The 21,258-nt window shown below is 39.4% G+C and overlaps 1 protein-coding gene across 1 annotated transcript in view; it reads left to right on the forward strand.

Moving 5' to 3' along the window:
* The first annotated feature begins 248 nt into the window (after positions 1-248).
* Positions 249-21,258, forward strand: part of LRRC63 (leucine rich repeat containing 63) — a 66,035-nt gene continuing 45,025 nt past the window's right edge. Inside the window, exons 1-4 of the mRNA XM_032150841.2 lie at positions 249-474; positions 14,109-14,786; positions 15,260-15,328; positions 20,775-20,932. Of these exons, the coding sequence (XP_032006732.1) occupies positions 390-474; positions 14,109-14,786; positions 15,260-15,328; positions 20,775-20,932 (990 nt within the window). The 5' untranslated portion in view covers positions 249-389. The remainder of the gene's footprint in view (positions 475-14,108; positions 14,787-15,259; positions 15,329-20,774; positions 20,933-21,258) is intronic.

Raw genomic sequence — 21,258 nt, forward strand, 5'->3', positions numbered from 1 at the left:
AAAAATGTCATTTCGACTATTCTGAACAATCTGTATTTACTAGTTGAAATAGCATTGGCACATTGAACTTTGTACTAAGATAGAAAATTGTAGAATGATCCTGGGTAGTAATAATACACATATTTTTAAAATTCTATGTTTACTTATAACCCTACATTTTAACTGGATTCTTTCTATTAATAGAAGTTCTAAAGAATTATTTTCTTACCCCCCTTTTTTTTTTCATAAAGGAATTCTGCCTGGATTCAGTAGAGTATTGGTACAGAATGATTTCCATTAAGATGTAATCTAAATTCTTATTATTTTTCAACAATTCAAACATATTCAAAACCTTTTCAATTCTCACTTAAACCAAGGATTATGAAAAACAGCACTTATTATTCATTAAAATGCAAAAGCCCCCACTACTTCTTCGAAGACCCTTACCTCCAAAATTCACTAAGCTGTCTTTACATGAGAAAAAAACCCATACAGGTATGTGTATTAATCAGATATGTGTATTAACATTTATGTATCTTTCATAGAAATTCCTTGACTTGCACAGGTCAGAATCACAATAAATACACTCACTAATAACTTGCAAATGTTTGTTGTCAGGTGATAACATCCAATTCAATTCTACAGATGCATTTGTTGATACTTATTGGTGGACTTAGTAGATTCAAGTTTACCTCATCGATAAACTTTACTTGTAACCCCAGAATTGGTACTCATAGGGCTTTCTCAGTCATGCGTGGATATGTGCAGAGCACTGAAAAATTTGAGTCACCCAACACACATGTCCCCAGCTGAGGTGGAACAAGGCTACCTCTGCCTTCTTGTTTCAGCTCTCATATTGTAAACAGGTACTGTCTTCCCTGTCTGTTTAGCGCTATGTTTCTTGAATGTTTGTGCTTTTAGTTAGTGATTTCACTGTGGGCCCCAAGCATAGGGTTGAAGTACTGTCTAGTGTTCCTGAGCACAAGAAGGCTGTGATGGGCCTTACAGAGAGCAAGATATGTGTTAGGTAAGTTTCCTTCAGGCGTGAGTAGTGTTGTTGGCCCTAAGTTCAATGTTAACAAATCAACTGTATATATTTATTAAAGTGTCTTTAAACAGAAACAAATATAAAACAAAATTATGTGTTGATCAGTTGATGAAAATGTTGAAACCAGAGGTTTGCAGGAACCTAGCCCCATATTTCTCCTAGGAGAAATGGTTCAGTAATGAGTAATTCATCGTTTGTAGAACAGAACTACTCCTAATAACGAGGACTGAATATATTTAGTGAGCCAAAACAGACCCTACCAGTTCCCTTCATTAGTTACCCACTGGGATAGTGATTGTAATCAATCAATCATATAAGTAAATGCAAAATTACCCTGTGATAAGTCTCTGAAGTAAAGATGAGCCACTTTTATAACTATAACTTTATATAATACTTAATCCTTTATTTCTGTGTGTGGTTTCTATTCCCTCATTATAAGCAATACAATTAGCATATTTTCTCATTTTCCCCTTCTCAGTCTCCTCTTCCATCTGATTTTAGTTGATTGCAGTTTTAGTGTAAACATTTATACTGTTCAAATATACCTAGTCTATAACTTGATTTATACTGTTAAATTATCATCTTTTGACCTATGGCTATTAACAATATGTAACTCAACTTACCTGTAATACTGCTGCAATTTCCTCTCCTACTTTCTCTCCCAACTTTTGTTACATGATTTTTACATCATCATTTCTACATTTCTATAATGTTCTGCATTTACAATCTGCTCTGTAATAATACAGTATGTAGATTTACAGCTCACTACCAGTTATCTTGTAGTTTCTCTATTCATCTTTTGTTTGAAGTTTATCTTCTAGTACAGAATTTCACAACCTTGGCACTATTGACATTTTGGGCTGGATGGTTCCTTTTTTTTGGTGGGGAAAGCAGAGCTCTGTTGCTCCAAAGGCTCTTGACAGTGGGCTTTGCACATAGTAGGTGCTCGAAATTTGTTTGTTTTTTAATTTCTTCTAAAAAAAAAAAAAACCAGGATACATGCGCAAAACGTGCAGGTTTGTTACATAGGTATACATATGCCATGTGGTTTGCTGTACCTATTGACCCAAGTTTTCTCCCCTCACCCTCCACCCACTAACAGGCCCTGGTGTGTGTTGTTCCCCTCTCTGTGTCCGGTGTTCTCAATGTTCAACTCCCACTTATGAGTGAGAACACACAGTGTTTGGTTTTCTGTTCCTGTGTTAGTTTGCTGAGGATGATGGCTTTCAGCTTCATCCATGTCCCTGCAAAGGACACAATCTCATTCCTTTTTATGGCTGCATAGTATTCCATGATGTGTATGTACCACATTTTCTTTATCCAGTCCATCATTGACAGGCATTTGGGTTGGTTCCATGTCTTTGCTATTGTGAACAGTGCTGCAATAAACATATGTGTGCATGTGTCTTTTTAGTAGAATGATTTATATTCCTTTGGGAATATACCCAGTAATGGGATTGCTGGATCAAATGGTATTTCTGGTTCTAGATCCTTCAGGAATCCTTATACTGTCTTCCACAATGGTTGAACTAATTTACATTCCCACCAACGGTGTAAAAGTGTTCCTATTTCTCCACAGCCTTGCCAGCATCTATTGTTTCCTGACTTTTTAATAATTGCCATTCTGACTGGCATGAGATGGTATGTCATTGTGGTTTTGATTTGTGTTTCTCGGATAATTAGTGATGGTAAGCTTTTTTTATGTTTGTTGGCTACGTAAATGTCTTCTTTTAAGAAGTGTCTGTTCATATCCTTCACCCACTTTTTGATGGGGTGGTTTGTTTTTTTTCTTGTAAATATGTTTAGGTTCCTTGTAAACTGTGGATATTAGACCTTTTTCAGATGGGTAGATTGCAAAAATTTTCTCCCATTCTGTAGGCTGCATGTTCACTCTGATGATAGTTTCTTTTGCTGTGCAGAAGCTCTTTAGTTTAACTAGATTCCATTTTGTCAATTTTGGCTTTTGTTGCCACTGCTTTTGGTGTTTTTTCATGAAGTCTTTGCCCATGCCTGTGTCGTGAATGGTATTGCCAAAGTTTTCTTCTAGGGTTTTTATGGTTTTAGGTCTTAAATTTAAGTCTTTGATCCATCTTGAGTTAATTTTTGTATAAGGTGTAAGGAAGGGGTCCAGTTTCAGTTTTCTGTGTATGACTAGCCAGTTTTCCCAGCACCATTTACTGAATAGGATATCCTTTCCCCATTGCTTGTTTTTGTCAGGTTTGTTGAACATCAGATGGTTGTAGATGTGTGGTGTTATTTCTGGGGTCTCTGTTCTGCTCCATTGGTCTATATGTCTGTTTTGGTAACAGTAACATGATGTTTTGGTTACTGTAGCCTTGTAGTATAGTTTGAGGTCAGGTAGCGTGATGCCTCCAGCTTCGTTCTTTTTGCTTAGGATTGTCTTGGCTATGTGGGCTCTTTTTTGGTTCCATATGAAATTTAAAGTACTTTTTTCTAATTCTGGGAAGAAAGTCAGTGGTAGCTTGATGAGGATAGCATTGAATGTATAAATTACTTTGGGTAGTGTGGCCATTTTCACGATATTGATTCTTCCTATCCATGGGCATGGAATGTTTTTCCATTTGTGTCCTCTCTTATTTCCTTGAGCAGTGGTTTGTAGTTCTCCTTGAAGAGGTCCTTCACATCCCTTGTAAGTTGTATTGCTAGGTATTTTATTCTCTTTGCAGCAGTAGTGAATGGGAGTTCACTTATGATGTGGCTGTCTGTTTGTCTGTTATTGGTGTATACAAATGCCTGTGATTTTTGCACATTGATTTTGTATCCTGAGACTTTGCTGAAGTTGCTTATCAGCTTAAGGAGACTTTAGGCTGAGACAATGGGATTTTCTAAAAATACAGTAATGTCATCTGCAAACAGAGACAATTTGACTTCCTCTACCCTTTATTGCTTTCTATTGCCTGATTGTGCTGGCCAGAACTTCCAATACCAGGTTAAATAGGAGTGGTGAGAGAGGGCATCCTTGTCTTGTGCCAGTTTTCAAAGGGAATGCTTCCAGCTTTTGCCTCTTCAGTATGATATTGGCTGTGGGTTTGTCATAAATAGCTCTTATTATTTTGAGATATGTTCCATCAATACCTGTTTATTGAGAGTTTTTAGCATGAAGGGGTGTTGAATTTTATCAAAGGTCTTTTCTGCATCTATTGAGATAATTATCTGTTTTTTGTCATTGGTTCTGTTTATATGACGGATTATGTTTATTGATTTGATTTACATATGTTGAACCAGCCTTGCATGCCAGGGATGAAGCTGACTTGATCGTGGTGGATAAGCTTTTTGATGTGCTACTGGATTCAGTTTGCCAGTATTTTACTGAGGATTTTCACATCGATGTTCATCAGGGATATTGGCCTGAAATTTTCCTTTTTCTGTTGTGTCTCTGCCAGGTTTGGGTATCAAGATGAAGCTAGCCTTATAAAATGAATTAGGGAGGAGTCCCTCTTTTTCTATTGTTTGGAATAGTTTCAGAAGGAATCATACCAGCTCCTCTGTACATCTGAGAATTCGGCTGTGAATCTGTCTGGTCCTGGGCTTTCTTTGGTTGGTAGGCTATTAATTACTGCCTCAATTTCAGAACTTGTTATTGGTCTGTTCAGGGACTCGACTTCTTCCTGGTTTCATCTTGGGAGGGTGTATGTGTCCAGAAATTTATCCACTTCTTCTAGATTTTCTAGTTTATTTGCATAGAGGTGTTTATAGTATTCTCTGATGGTAGTTTGTATTTCTGTGGGATCAGTGGTGATCTCCCCTTTATCAGTTTTTATTGTGTCTATTTGATTCTTCTCTCTTTTCTTCTTTATTAGTCTGGCTAGTGGTCTATTTTGTTCATCTTTTCAAAAAACCGGCTCCTGGATTCATTGATTTTTTTGAAGGGTTTTTCATGTCTCTAACTCCTTCAGTTCTGCTCTGATCTTAGTTATTTCTTGTCTTCTGCTAGCTTTTGAATTTGTTTGCTCTTGCTTCTCTAGTTCTTTTAATTGTGATGTTAGGGTGTCAATTTTACATCTTTCCCGCTTTCTCCTGTGGGCATTTAGTGCTATAAATTTCCCTCTACACACTGCTTTAAATGTGTCTCAGTGATTCGGGTACGTTGTGTCTTTGTTCTCATTGGTTTCAAAGGACTTATTTATTTCTACCTTAATTTCATTATTTACCCAGTAGTCATTCAGTGGCAGGTTGTTCAGTTTCCATGTAGTTTTGCAGTTTTGAGTGAGTTTCTTAATCCTGAGTTCTAATTTGATTGCACTGTGGTCCAAGAGACTGTTTGTTATGATTTCCGTTATTTTGCATTTTCTGAGGAGTGTTTTACTTCCAATTATGTGGTCAATTTTAGAATAAGTGCGATGTGGTGCTGAGAAGAATGTATAGTCTGTTGATTTGGGGTGGAGAGTTCTGTAGATGTCTATTAGGTCCGCTTGGTCCAGAGCTGAGTTCAAGTCCTGAATATCCTTGTTAATTTTCTGTCCTGTTGATCTGTCTAATGTTGACAGTGGGGTGTTAAAGTCTCCCATTATTATTGCGTGGGAGTCTAAGTCTCTTTGAAGGTCTCTAAGAACTTGCTTTATGAATCCGGGTGCTCCTGTATTGGGTATATTTAGGATAGTTAGCTCTTCTTATTGCATTGGTCCCTTTACCCATTATGTAATGCCCTTCTTTCTCTCTTTTGACCTTTGTTGGTTAAAGTCTGTTTTATCAGAGACTGGATTGCAACCCCTGCTTTTTTTTTTTCTTTTGCTTTCCGTTTGCTTGGTAAATATTCCTCCATCCCTTTATTTTGAGCCTATGTGCGTCTTTGCATGTGAGATGGGTCTCCTGAATACAGCACATTGATGGGTCTTAACTTTTTATCAAGTTTGCTAGTCTGTCTCTTTTAATAGGGGCATTTAGCCCATTTACATTTAAGGTTAATATCATTATATGTGAATTTGATCCTGTTATTATGATGCTAGCTGGTTATTTTGCCCTTTAGTTGATGCAGTTTCTTCATAGTGTTGATGATCTTTACAATTTGGTATGTTTTTGCAGTAGCTGGTACCAGTTTTTACTTTCTATATTTAGTGCTGCCTTCAGGAGCTCTTGTAAGGCAGGCCTGGTGGTGACAAAATCCTTCAGTATTTGCTTGTCTGTAATGGATTTTATTTCTCCTTTGCTTGTGAAGCTTAGTTTGGCTGGATATGAAATTCTGGGTTGAAAATTCTTTTCTTTAAGAATGCTGAATATTGGCCCCCACTCTCTTCTGGTTTGTAGCGTTTCTGCAGAGAGATCCGCTGTTAGTCTGATGGGCTTCCCTTTGTGGGTACCCTGACCTTTCTCTCTGGCTGCCTTAACATTTTTTCCTTCATTTCAACCTTGGTGAATCTGACCATTATGTGTCTTGTGGTTGCTCTTCTTGAGGAGTATCTTTGTTGTGTTCTCTGTATTTCCTGAATTTGAATGTTGGCCTGTCTTGCTAGGTTGGGGAAGTTCTCCTGGATAATATCCTGGAGAGTGTTTTCCAACTTGGTTCCATTCTCCTTGTCAGTTTCAAGTACACCAATCAAATGTAGGTTTGGTCTTTTCACATAATGCCATATTTCTTGGAGGCTTTGTTCATTCCCTTTCATTCTTTTTTCTCTAATCATGTCTTCACGCTTTATTTCATTAAGTTGATCTTCAGTCTCTGATATCCTTTCTTCTGCTTGATCGATTTGGCTTTTGATACTTGTGTATGCTTCATGAAGTTCTTGTGCTGTGATTTTCAGCTCCATCAGTTCATTTATGTTCTTCTCTAAACTGGTTATTCTAGTTAGCAATTCGTCTAACCTTTTTTCAAAGTTCTTAGCTTCCTTGCATTGGGTTAGATAATGCTCCTTCAGCTCAGAGGAGTTTATTATTATCCAACTTCTGAAGCCTACTTCTGTCAATTTGTCAAACTCATTCTCCATCCAGTTTTGTTTCCTTGCTGGCATGGAGTTGTGATCCTTTGGAGGAGAAGAGGTATTCTGGTTTTTGGAATTTTCAGCCTTTTTGTGCTGGTTTTTCCTCATCTTCGTGGATTTATCTACCTTTGGTCTTTGATGTTAGTCACCTTCGGATGGGGTTTCTGTGTGGACATCTTTTTGTTGATGTTGATGCTATTCCTTTCTGTTTGTTACTTTTTCCTCCCATCAGTCTGGGCCCTCTGCTACAGGTCTGCTGGAGTTTGCTGAAGGGCCACTCCAGACCCTGTTTGCCTGGGTATCACCAGCGGAGCCTGCAGAACAGCAAAGATTGTTACCTGCTTCTTCCACTGGAAGCTTCGTCCCAGAGGGGCACCCACCAGATGCCAGCTGGAGCTCTCTTGTATGAGGTGTCTGTCGACCCCTGCTGGGAGATGTCTCCCAGTCATGAGGCATGGGGGTCAGGGACCCACTTGAGGAGGCAGTCTGTCCCCCTTAGCAGAGCTCAAGTGCTGTGCTGGGAGCTCCACTGCTCTCTTCAGAGCTAGCAGACAGGAATATTTAAGTCTGCTGAAGCTGCACCCACGGCTGCCCCTTCCCCCAGGTGCTCTGTCCCAGGGAGAAAGGAATTTTCTCTATAAGCCCCTGACTTGGGCTGCTGCCTTTCTTTCAGAGATGCCCTGCCCAGAGAGGAGGAATCTAGAGAGGCAGTCTGGCTACCACAGTTTTGCTTAGCTGCAGTGGGCTCCGCCCAGTTTGAACTTCCTGGTGGCTTTGTATACACTGTGCAGGGAAAACTGCCTACTTAAGCCTCAGTAATGGCAGACGCCCCTCCCCCACCAAGCTTGTGTCCCAGGTCAACTTCAGACTGCTGTGCTGGCAGTGAGAATTTCAAGCCAGTGGATCTTAGCTTGCTCAGCTCCTTGGGGGTGGGATCCACTGAGCTAGACCACTTGGCTCCCTGGCTTCAGGCCCCTTTCCAGGGGAGTGAACAGTTCTATCTCGCTGGCATTCCAGGCACCACTGGGGTATGAAAAAAAAAAAAAAATCCAGCAGCTAGCTCGATGTCTGCCCACATGGCCACCCAGTTTTGTGCTTGAAACCCAGGGCCCTGGTGGCGTGGGCACCTGAGGGAATCTCCTGGTCTAGGAGTTGTGAAGACGATGGGAAAAGCATAGTTTTCGGGTTGGAGTGCACCGTTCCTCATGACACAGTCCCTCATGGCTTCCCTTGGCTAGGGTTGGGAGTTCCCGGACCCCTTGTGCTTCCCAGGTGAGGTGACACCACACCCTGCTTTGGCTCACCCTTCATATTGGGAAGATTTCTTTAAGCATCACTTCTCCACCCAATAAGACTGCCGTTTTCTTTTCTCCCATAGTATTCCATACTTACTCCTATGCACCACTTATTATAACTATTTACTTGCCTAGTTTCTATACTAAATTGTGAGATATTTGTTGGTAGTGAGGTTTGTGTTATATCACTGTACCCCCAGCACTATGTGTACAGCTGGCACATGGTAGGTGTTAAATGTTTATTGAATGAATTGATGAGAACAATAAATATTTGTTGTATTATCAAAGAAGGATGGATTGCATAGGGTTTAAGGTAGACTTTGAAAGAAAAAAATGATTTGAATTGGTTGATAAGATTTTCCACATAGCATGATGAACATATGAAAATGAAGTCGTACTTGATCAATTGGGCCTTTTTGGTTGTCAGAAATAATTGCAGTAAATAAGGCTTCATATTGGAAAGTAATGAGTCATCACACAAAAAGGTGAGGTAAAGTAGATCCTGTTCACTTAGATTTTTATATCCCAAACTAAGAAATCTGAATTAATACCGATTCTATTAATTCAGCGAAAACATGGTATGACAATATCAGAAAACCAATGGGAAATTAACTCTGAAGACTAGGACGATGGCAGTGATAATCAGGGAAAAAACTTTTTTTAATTTGTTTTCCCATTTTGTTTTCATGACATTGGGTTTGAAGAGAGGGGTTCATAAGTATATGGGACTGTGATATTTTGCTGTCTCTCAAGTGCCATATGGATCAAAGTTCAAATTTTGTCTTCAAGTTCAAGACTTGGTTCTGAGTCAGCAGAGGTTAACCCATTGCTGCTGGGGAGTGGGGGTCTGTTGGAAGAAAGAAAGGGACATTGGTGTGAATGACTGTGGAGGACTGAAGATTTCCAGAACCCATCTCAGGCCTTAGACGTTTTCAATATAGTTTATTTGTTTGGGGTTGCCAAAGCAGACCCCTAGAGCAACATGGAATGGCCAGGCTGAGATTTTACTGGGAGTGGATGGTTGTCGGGCGTACAGTGGACAGCTGATGAGAACACACACCTTCAGGGTTTCTTTTTCTCTGCATCCTCACTAACATCTGTTATTTTTTATCTTTTTAATAACAGCCATTCTGACTAGGGTAAGATAATATTTCATTGTGGTTTAACTTGTATTTCTCTAATGATTAGTGATATTGAGCATTTTTAAATATAAGTGTTGGCCATTTGTGTGTCTTCTTTTCAGAAATGTCTATTCATGTCATGCCTAAGGGGATTTTTTGTTTTCTAAGGGGATTTTTTTTTTCCTGTTGAGTTGTTTGAGGTCCTTGTATATTCTAGATGTTGTACCTTGTTGTATGGATAGTTTGCAAATATTTTCTCCCACTCAACAAGGTCTTAGTCATAAATTATTTTCCTAGACCAGTGTCGAGGAGAGTTTTACCTAGGTCTTCTTGTAGTATTTTTATAGTTTTGGGTCTTAAGTTTAACTCTGTAATCCATTTTGAGTTGATTGTTGTATATGGTAAGAGATAGGGATCCAGTTTCATTCTTTTGAATATGGCTGTCCAGTTTTCCTAACACTATTTATTAAAGATGGTGTCCTTTCCCCAGTGTCAGTTCTTGTCAGTGTGGTTGAAGATCAGTTGGCTGTAAGTATGTAACTTTATTTCAGGATTCTGTATTCTGTTCCATTGAGCATTTCTTGTAGAGTCACTCTTGGTTGTAACAAATTCCCTAAGCATTTGCTTGTCTGGGAAATACTTTATTTTTCCTCCATCTATGAAGGATAATTTTGCTGGATAGACTCTTCTTGGCTGACAGTTTTGTTTTTTTTTAATTTCAGCACTTTGAATATATCACCTCATTCTCTTCTAGCCTGTGAAGTTTCTGCTAAGAAATCCACTGTTAAGGCCAGGCACAGTGGCTCACGCCTGTAATCCCAGTACTTTGGGAGGCCGAGGTGGGTGGATCATAAGGTCAGGAGTTCGAGACCACCCAGGCCAACATGGTGAAACCCCGTCTCTACTAAAAAAAATACAAAAATCAGCTGGGCATGGTGGTGTGGGCCTGTAATCCCAGCTACTTGGGAGGCTGAGGCAAGAGAATTGCTTGAACGTGGGAAGCGGAGGTTGCAGTGGGCCGAGAATGTGCCACTACACTCCAGCCTGGGCGACAGAGCAAGACCTTGTCTCAAAAACAAAAACAAAATGACAACAACAAAAACAAAAAACAAAAAAACCCCACAGAAATCCACTGTTAGTCTGATGGGGTTTCTTTATTGGTGACCAGATGCTTTTCTCTTGGTTTTTAAAAGGTATGCTTTTTATCTTTGACTTTAGGCAGTCTCACTGTAATGTGCCACGGGGAAGACATTTTTGCATTGTGTTTGCCTAGGGATTACTGAAGCTCCTATATCTGAATGTGAATGTCTAAAATTCTTGCTAGACTTGGGAAGTTTTCTTCTATTATTTAATTACATAGGTTTTATAGTCCTTCCTTTGTCTCTTTGCCCCTGGGATACCAATAATTTGAATATTTGATCACATTATGTTGTCCCAAATATCACAAAGCCTTTGTGGATTCTTTTAGGTTCTTTTTCTTTATTTTTGTCTGACTGGATTATTTCAAAAGACGTGTCGTCAAGTTCTGAGTTTGTTTCTTCTGCCTGATCTTGTCTATTATTGGAGCTTTCAAATATATTTTATATTTTCTTCAATTAATTCTTCAGCTCCAGAATTTCTATTTGGTTCTTTCTTAAAAATATCTATCTATCTCTTTGGTAGATTTCTCATTCATATCCTGAATTCTTCTTCTGAATTGTTTGTATTTTCCAGAATTCTCTTGTATCTAACTGAGTTTCTTTAAAATTGAAATTTTGAATTATTTTTCTGGGATTTCAGCAACTTCTTTTTGATTAAGATCTATTACTGGAGAATTATTGTTTTCCTTTGGAGGTTTCATATTTCCTTGTATTTTGATGTTTTCTGTGTCTTTATATCGATATCTGTGTATCTGGTGTAACAGTTGCATCTTCCTATTTTTTAATTCACTCCATAGGGTAGGACTTTTTTTTCTGAAGATGTGTCTGTGGTGTTGGTTGGGTAGGGCACTTTGGCTTTGATTCTGGGTACATGTAGTAGTGTAGTCTCTGTATGATTTCTTTGGCTATAAATAGCATTAATACTTTCTGTGATTTCCTTAGAGGATTAGGCTGCAATTATTAGTGAAGGCTGTGGTGAAGTTGTGCTGGGGACAGTCCCCAAGGGTGGCAGGAGTAGGCTGACTCTCCCTATCTTTGTGCCCCAGAGTGGTGTATGCTGGCACCTGTGTTGGCAGTTACTGGTGGGCCAGTTCCTGGGCCTTAGGTGGTTTGCATGGATGCTGGTAGTGGCAGCAGTGGGCTAGGTGACTGAACAGGTTCTCATGTCACTGGGAAACAATTGTGCTATGGGTCATGGCAGTAGAGGTGGTGAATGACCCTCTGGGTCCTGCATGCTATGGGCTGGTGTTGGTGGTGGCTGTGCTACGGGTCACCACCTACAGCTCCAGACAGGCTGTTCTCAGGTTCTTCTGCTCTCTGCAGCAGCAGTGCTATAGTGCCATGTGACAGGGAGGAAGAACCTTGCTTTCACTCCAGATCCCAGGCATGCAGGCCATGTTACACTGTGAGGTTGTAGTCGCTACTTAGAGCCTCAGTCAGGCAGGTCTCTGGATCACCCGCCCCAGCCTTCAGTAGCAGCAGCAGAAGTGGGTGTGTGGAGGAGGAGGAGATGTCCTGTTCTCTATGTGTGAGCCTGAGTACTGAGACTCTTCCACCGGTGGGAGAGGAAATCAAACTAATGAGTATAAATTACTCCAGTTTGCCATTAAAGGGAAGGATAAATATGGTGAGATGGTGGTAGCTGGAAGGAGTTCTGGAGTCTATTGAAGTGTTTGCTGTGTTAATGTGTTTTGTTTTAATAGAGAGAAAATGAACTTAAATATATTGGTGTAGCTATTTTATTGAATCAGTTAGCTTTAATTAGTTCCACTTAAGTGGGAAGCAAACATTATTTTCTTACTACTGCCCTTCAAACTCATGTGGCACATGTATCTCTCTAAAAGCTTTTCTAGTCAGTTTTGTCAATTAGCTCTATCTCATTTTCAGATATTAAATTACTTGTTTCATCTAAATTAGTACTTCCATATAGTATACAATCAGGCTGTGCCCCTTCTCCCAGTTCAACCTAGGCCTGCTAATTCTTACACAAGCCAAGGGAAGGAGAGGCCTGATCAGTTCTTCAACCCTATTTTTTTACTCTCTTTTTCTATTCTTTTCATTTTTCTTTTTTCTTTTTTTTGACAGGGTCTCACTCCGTCACCCAAGTTGGAGTGCAGTGGTACAATCATGGCTCCCTGCAGCCTCAATCTCCTGGGCTCATGGTACCCTCCCACCTCAGCCTTCTGAGTATCTGGGACTACAGAAGCATGCTGCCACACTAGGCAATTTTTTTTTTTTGTAGGGATAGGAGTATTGCCATGTTGCCCAGGCTAGTCTTGAACTCCTGGCCTCAAGCGATCCTCCTATCTCAGCATCCCAAAGTGCTGGGATTACAGGCACGACCTACTGTGCCTGGCCCTACTCTCTTTCTCAACTCATATTATAGTTTTTGGTTCCTCTATAAGTGGGGCAAGGTGTGGGGAAGAGTTAAGTTGTTAAAAAGTTAAAAATTAAAGTGAGAATCAGCATCAGTCTTGTACCCCATGGAAATGTCAGGAGATACAAGTCAAGTAGTTAAAATGATTCTCTTATATTACTCTGATCAGGAAACAGCACTAGGTAAACCAATACATTTTGTTGTTCTGCAAGTATCAGTGCGGGAGGTGGATAGGGGAAGAGTGAGATTTTACTTTCTCCTTGTGGCATATATTCCTCTTCTCTATAAAAAGTCTCCCTCACTTGGTTTGAGATAGGGGACATCATCCCTCCTACACCCTCCATGGGGAGGGAAAAATCAGGGAAATGCATAGAACTCCAATAGCTCTGTTCAGAAGAAATACTCTCTCCAAACTCAGATCAGTCTCCAGCAATCCCATATAGACAACAGATGGGTAAAGGGTGAAGGGTTGAAGGAGTTATTTTGGCCACCCCTTGGCAAATTTTGCCTTAATGAATCTAGTATCTCCTCATTTGAATGTACAGATCCTCATCATTTATTGCACTCAGCTGAGAGAACAGAAAAATGTCATTTCACATTCTGTTGCATAGGAAAGAAAAGGCATATATGATTCCTGCCTAAGAATGCAAGCTCAGTGCATTTTCTGGACGTAAGATAGAAAAGAATACTTATTGTTATAACCTAAATGAGCTTATGGCACCTGTAACCCCTATCAGATTGTTATCATCTTCAAAAGACACATTGGTCTGATGTCTGGCATTTAAAAGAAAAGTAAATCTTTGGCCAAGGAAATTTCAAATGAGGGAGAGCTAATGATGTATGATAAATAGCAAAACTTCATCAGTTGTATCCATCCCTATTGCCAGAGTTTTAGTGATAACCTCTCAAAAATCTAGTCTATTATTGGAGCTTATATCTCCCCTTCTCTCTACCAATTCTGTTCCTCCAAGAATAGCTCTCTACCCTTTTAAAATCTAATACAATTTAGCCTTTTCACTTCTCCAGTTGCTCACTCAAACTTTATACCAGTCATGTCAACACACATCCTGGTAGCTGAGCAAGTGTATACAGAAACATTTTTAGAAGGTGAGAAAGGGGTGAGTGAGTAAAGAAAAGTTGTGAATGCTAAGATATTTTGTCTGTGAAATATTGATAAATATAATTTAATTTTTCTTTTTTTCTCTTGGTTTAGCCAAAACTGGTAAAACTGAGTCACTACATGTAGCATTCACTGAAGATGAAACCACTTCCATTAAAACAGATAAAACTCGTTTTCCTGATGTTTTCAGAAATCAGTCACTAACACCTATCAATATCCAAAATATCTTTCTTGATCACTGTGTACAAGAAAGAGTGACTGCAATTTCATCACCCCAGAAATCTACTAAGCATGTCTATGAGCAGATTCCAGATTCTGCTACTGGTTCCATATTTTTTCCACGTTGTCATTCAGCTTCTACTCGAATTTTTGGGAAACAAACAAACAAAATGGAAAGTTCAAGAAAGTTGAAAACTGTGAAAGATGTTTATACTGAAAAAAGCCTAGAAAACGTTTTAATTCTTTCTTCCAAGTTTTCCAAACCTGAAAGTACTCCTGGCTCAGTTATCACTCACAAACTTGAGAAAGTGCACCCTAAGCATCAACCTTTACCAGAGAGTCCAGGCTATGCTTATCAGCACATCTCGAGAGACTTAAGTGCAACAGTGCCAAGCCCTCAACCTACGACTGTATCTATGAAACCAGAAGGAAAGTGGCCTGAACATTTTAAACCAACTGCTACATTGACACTAAGAGTTACTCAATTTCCAGGTTTTGTTTCCTTGCCAACACCAGTTTTACCAAGAAAACCTCACAGGCAGTCTGTGATAGGTAAATACAATCTGAACATGGTATAATTATAGAGTCAAGTAGAGCAAAGAGGAGAGAAGGCATATAAGCTAATGGTACCCCTCCCCCTTTGGGTTTGCAGAGTGGGAAGGTGGAATCACCTTTTATCCATACATGTAATACTTGAGCTGTAGGTCAATAACAGAAGTCCTGACCTTGCGGATCTGCCAAGGCCAGACTGGGTACTCCATTCAGATGGTGATGATGGGAACCAACAAGGGAATTCAAAGGATCAGAAAAGCTAATATAAAGAAGCAGTGAGAATACACAATCATTCAAAAGGTGATCTAGAAGAACTTCAGAAGTAGAATGCCAATGCTGATAGATGCCTTCATGAATACATTTTCATGGATGATTGGAATCCATTAAATGATGAACAATTATATTGAAGTCATTCACTCAAGTGAATTTTTACAAGTATCCAAAGTCATCCCATTTGTTTTTCATTTTTCTAGAAACTCTTCTAACAGAAAATGAAAATGTAGAAAGTGTCCCAAAGCAAATCCCACCAAATCCACCTGAAGGTAAATGCTAGATTTATACAATTCTTTTAGAAACTGTATATAAGATTATATCTCTAGAAAGTTATGAGTGATTTTGAGTGTTTATGTGTGTGATTCACACATGCATAACACATGTATGTCTTACCTCATTTTCAGCTCCTTAAGTCATTTACAGAGCAGCTATTTTTAATATATTGACTATGAACCAAACATATTGATGTTGAGAATATAAAAGCTGATGTACTCTTAATCTGGGTGGGGTGGACAGACATACAAAAATATGAATTAACTATTTGCCATGTGCCAGGCAAATGAAACAAATGAAAATGAAAAATATCTTTGAAGAAAGATTACACCATCCTAGATGTTACATTATGTCTACAAACAATCTCTCAAATATAGTGTGTGGTAAATAATTCACAATTACCAGGCACACAAAGAGAAAGACAAAATGAATGAAAACTAGCCGAAACAATAAGCAGTAGAAACATATCCACAGAATTATTCGGTATTAGAATTACTGGACACATTTTTAAATAACCTGGTGATTTCTGGGTTTTTTTTCCATTACTAAGTAGTTTGTATTGGACTAGCCTTACCAAAATTGACTATTAAAGCTGCTAAAAATATATAAAGTAGCTATTGAAGGAACTGGACAGTAACCAATGTGAGTGTGACTTGAGTAGAACTGGACAGTAACCAATGTGGACATTACCATTCCTGAAAGAAGGGAAGCTCTGCCTTTACCTTGGCTTTTGCCTGAGGGTGTTTGTGGTGTGGGAGAATGGGTTACAAGTAGAATGTGGTGGTTTTAGTGGATTGAGGAGCTAGCAGTCAGACTTCAGAGCAGCCAATGTACTTGGGACTTGAGGGAGAAAATCTTGGTGAGGAAAGAATTGAAGGAAGGTGAATCAAAAATTCCGCATACAAGCTGGGCACAGTGGAGTGTAGCTGTAGTCTCAGTTCTTGAGCGGCTGAGGTGGAGTATCACTTTAGCCCAGGAGTTCGAGGCCCACCTGGGTAACAGAGTGAGACTCAGTCTGTGTTAGGCCATTCTTGCATTGCTATAAAGAAATACCTGAGACTGGATAATTTATAGGGAAAAAAGATTTAATTGGCTCACAGTTCTGCAGACCATACAAGAAGTGTGGTGCTGGTATCTGCTACTGGTGAGGGCCTCAGGGAGCTTTTACTCATAGTATACAGCAAAGTGGGAGCTTGAACATCACATGATGAGAGCGGGAGCAAGAGAGAGAGTGGTGTGGGGTACAGGTGCCACAAACTTTAAAACAGCCAGATCTTATAAGAACTCACTATCATGAGGGCAGCACGAAGCCATGAGGGATCCACTCGCATGAACCAGACACCTCCCACCAGGCCCCATGTCCAACACTGGGAATTACGTTTCAAATGAGATTTAGAGAGGACAACATCCAAACTATATCACTCCACCTCTGGCCCCTCAAATATCATGTTCTTCTCACATTGCAAAATACAATCATCACCTGCCAATAGTTCCTGAAAAGTCTCAACTCATTTCAGCATCATTCAAAAGTGCAAAGTCTCATGTGAGACAAGGCATGTCCCTTTGTATTAGTTTGGGTTCTCTAGAGGGACAGAACTAATAGGATATATGTATATATGAAAGGGAGTTTATTAAGGAGAATTGACTCATGCCATCAAAAGGTAAAGTCCCATGATAGACCGTCTGCTAACTGAGGAGTAAGGAAGCCAGTAGTGACTCAGTCTGAATCCCAAAACCTCAAAAGTAGGGAAGCCGACTATGTAGCTTTCAGTCTATGGCTAAAGGCCTAAAAGCCCCTGGCAAACCACTGGTGTAGGTCCAAGATCCTAAAAGCCAAAGAACTTGGAGTCTGATATTCTATGGGAGGGGCTGCCACAATGGTCTCTGAAATGTCTTTGAGGCCTTGTTCCTCTTGGCTATTCATATTTGGATCCTTTTTAGTTATTCAGATCTCTCTAGAAAATGGTTACTCTATAGCCTGCTGGAATCCCTCTCCCAAAGCTTTTTCTTTCCATGCTATATGGCCAGGCTGCAAATTTTCCAAACTTTTACAATCTGCTTCCCTTTTGAATATAAATTTCAACTTTGTCATTGCTTTGCTCCCACATCTGAGCATAGGCTGTTACAAGCAGCCAGGCCAAATCTTGAATGCTTTGCTGCTTAGAAATTTCTTCTATCAGATACCCCAAGTCATCACTCTGAAGTTCAGACTTCCACAGATCATTAGGGCATGAATAGAATTTAGCCAAGCTCTTTGCTAAGGTGTAACATGGGTGACTTTTGCTCCAGTTCCAAATAAGTTCCTCATTTCAATCTGAGACCTTGGCAGCCCGGACTTCACTGTCAATATAAATATCAACATTTTGGTCATGCTGTTTACCCAGTCTCTGAGACGTTCCAAACTTTCCCTCATCATCCTGTCTTCTTCTGAGCCCTAGAAACTCTTCCAACCTCTGCCTGTTACCTGGTTCCAAAGTGGCTTCCACATTTTCGTGTATCTTTATGCAATGCCCTTCTCCTCAGTACCAATTTTATGTGTTAGTTTGTTCTTGCATTACTACAAAGAAAAATCCAAGACTGAGTAATGTATAGAGAAAAGAGATTTAATTGGTTTACAGTTCTGAAGGCTATACAAGCATAGTTATGGCATTCCCTTGGCTTTCGGGGAGGCCTCTGAGCTTTTACTCATGGCAGAAGGCAAAACAAGAGCAGGTATAACACACTGCAAAAGCAGAAGCAGAAGCAAGAGAGAGTGAAGAAGAGGTGCCACACACTTTTTTTTATTTTTTGAGACAGAGTCTTACTCTATTGCCCAGGCTGGAGTGCAGTGGCACAATCTCAGCTCACTGCAACCTCCGCCTGCCAGGTTCAAGTGATTCTCCTGCCTCAGCCTCCTGAGTAACTGAGATTGCAGGCATGCACCACCACGCCCAGCTAATTTTTGTATTTTTCATAGAGACAGGGTTTCACCATGTTGACCAGATTGGTCTCAAACTCCCAACCTCTAGTGATCCTCCTCGGCCTCCCAAAGTGCTGGGATTACAGATGTGAGCCACCGCACCTGGCCTGCCACACACTTTTTTTTTGAGACAGAGTCTCGCTCTGTCGCCCAGGCTGGAGAGCAGTGGCGTGATCTCGGCTCACTGCAAGCTCCACCTCCCAGGTTTGCGCCATTCTCCTGCCTCAGCCTCACGAGTAGCTAGGACTACAGGCACCCGCCACCAGGCCCAGCTAATTTTTTGTATTTTTAGTAGAGATGGGGTTTCACCGTGTTAGCCAGGATGGTCTCGATCTACTGACCTTGTGATCCACTGGCCTCGGCCTCCCAAAGTGCTGGGATTACAGGTGTGAGCCACCGCGCCCAGCCTGCCACACACTTTTAAACAACATCAGAATTCCACTCACTACCACAAGGACAGCACCAAGCCATAGGAGATCTGCCCCCATGACCCAAACACCTCCCTCTGGGACCCACATCCAACATTGGGGTTTACATTTCAACATGAGATTTAAAGAGGACAACATCCAAACTATATCACAGTCTCTTAAAAAAAATCTGCATACAAACTCCAAGGGTGCTAGCTGATTTCTAAGCTGTGAATGTATAGAACAAGACTCCAAGAAACATAGTAGAAAACATCACCTGAGAAGATAAGAAATTTATCACAGAGTTTTGTGACTGCACAAAAGATGGATAATAGAGTTCAAGCTCTGCCAAAGTGTTGGGGCCTTTGCAAACACATTGGAATTTCTGTTGAAATTCCATTCTTTAGGAATAAAGATGACGTTCTAGGAAAGAGGACAAAACTAAAATAGCCAAGCCCTAGCAAAGCTCAAACCAATCCTTGATAATGGTGTTTTCTGCCTAATCAAGGAAAACCTAACATGTTGAGAGAGAGAAAGAGAGAGAGGGCATATTATCTGGACTTCTTAAAATAGTTCATCCTCGAAGTCCAACATTAAATTTAAAAAATTACAACACATTCTAAAAAATAAAATAAAATATCTGAAAAACAGTAGAAAGAAACAGGCAATAAAACAGCCCTATATTTGATTCAGATATTAGAGTTTCCAATGGATTTAAAAGTAACTATGATTACTATGTCCAAGAAAACAAAGAGATCATTGGAGAATTTCACCACAGAACTGGTATTTTTGTTTTTTAAAATGAGTCAAATAAAATTCTAGAACAATAAAAATAATATACCAAATTAATAATTCAAATAGCTGCATTTAATAAGAGGTTATACACAGCAGAACACTCTAACCATAACCCACCATTCCTCCCAGAACTTTTGTATCCTTATCTATGATGTAAATTAACTTCCGGGTCTCTTCCATGTCATGCTGCCATTTTTGCTTTATTGAGTTTCTTCTCTGGTAGTTTCCTCCTTAGAAAATTTAAGAATCCTCAGATTCTTGAGAGATCACCTCCTCTTCATCTCCATCTTCCTCATTTCTACTCAACAACCAACTGCGTGGGCTTAGAGCAGGGAGCAGGCCACATACTTATGTCTTAACTCACTCTCTTTCCCTTCTTGCTCCATTCTTTCTACCAAGCCAAGGCATCTCTATACTACATTATATATCTTTCTTTACTCTATGGTCAGCTTTCACATCGCTTGATCTGAAATGGGCACAGAGGTTCTATTTTAGAAATTAAAAACCTTTTTTTGTTTTCTTTGTTCTAGGATGCTTATTTTCTTTCATCAAAGCAGTAGCATAAGAATTACTGACATTTTAAAATATGTTTCTGCAAACAATGCAGCAATAATGGCTGCAAAAGTAAAATATATTGTATAACATTTTAAAATACCTTCCTGCCACATTTGGTGTATACTTGCATAGGACATTTTTGATGGAAAGTGAAACCCATAGGGTCATAATAAAGTAAATTTAAATTTAGATGGTCTTTTTTGGCTTACTCCTGAGATGTTTGTTTGTTTCCTATGGGGGATCTACAAACTAAAGGAAGAGTTTAATTACACAGGGCATTTGAATTATACATCAAAGTGATATTAAGGAAAAAGTGAGGCTGATGTCTTGCTGAGGTATTCTTACATGATGTTGCTTATTAATTTTATGAGCCAAGAAGTTCTTTATGTAATTCATAGTAAATTTTAAGAAAACATTTTTACACATAGTATACAAAGACTGATGTTGATGGAATCTAAATTATCTAGATAGAAATCTATGAGCATATGGTTTACTTTGGGGAAGATAATGGTGCATCTAAAATTACAAAACAAAACAGCACCCACTTTGGCAAACAGAACTAACTGAGTTTGGGTAGATGAAGGCTATGGGAAATCCCTGCCAGAGGATGTGTACGCTTAAGCCCTTGGGTAACTCAATATTATCGTAAGATAAAATACCTCTTAACTTTCATTCTAAGTGATAACACATTTAAATTTTATGTTTTGTTTTGTTTTGTTTATTTAGGTCTCACCAAAACTGAAAAAATAGAATCAGAGATACACGTTGTACGTGGTGAAGGTTTTAAGACTGTTGCAGCAACACGATATGAAACAATAACAGCCATGACCAACCTGGCCATAGTAAACTGTCAAGTATATGGAAGAAATGCACTTAATCTGAAGGTATGCTAGATCTTTTTAATGACAGTGTCCTCCTGTATTATCAATTATTTTTGCTTTAGATTTCCCAATATAGATTAGTTTCCATGGTATTGAGGGGAATTTTCCTATTACAATAGAGATTTCTTAGGAACACATTCAAATTGCATCTCTAAACCTATATTCCTAGTTTGTCTTTGGTTTAAAAAGACTCTGAAGTTCAAGTCAATCACAGTGCTTTTTGTATTAATTAGCACAAGAGAATTTGAATTCAGATTTATTGTATTTTTAAGTTATTAGCAATCTTTGGCTTTGTGACAAATCTAGTACTAGGATGGCTTTTCACTGAA

This window comes from Hylobates moloch, unplaced genomic scaffold, assembly GCF_009828535.3.
Source record: "Hylobates moloch isolate HMO894 unplaced genomic scaffold, HMol_V3 SCAFFOLD_4, whole genome shotgun sequence".
Classification (NCBI taxonomy): Eukaryota; Metazoa; Chordata; class Mammalia; order Primates; family Hylobatidae; genus Hylobates; species Hylobates moloch.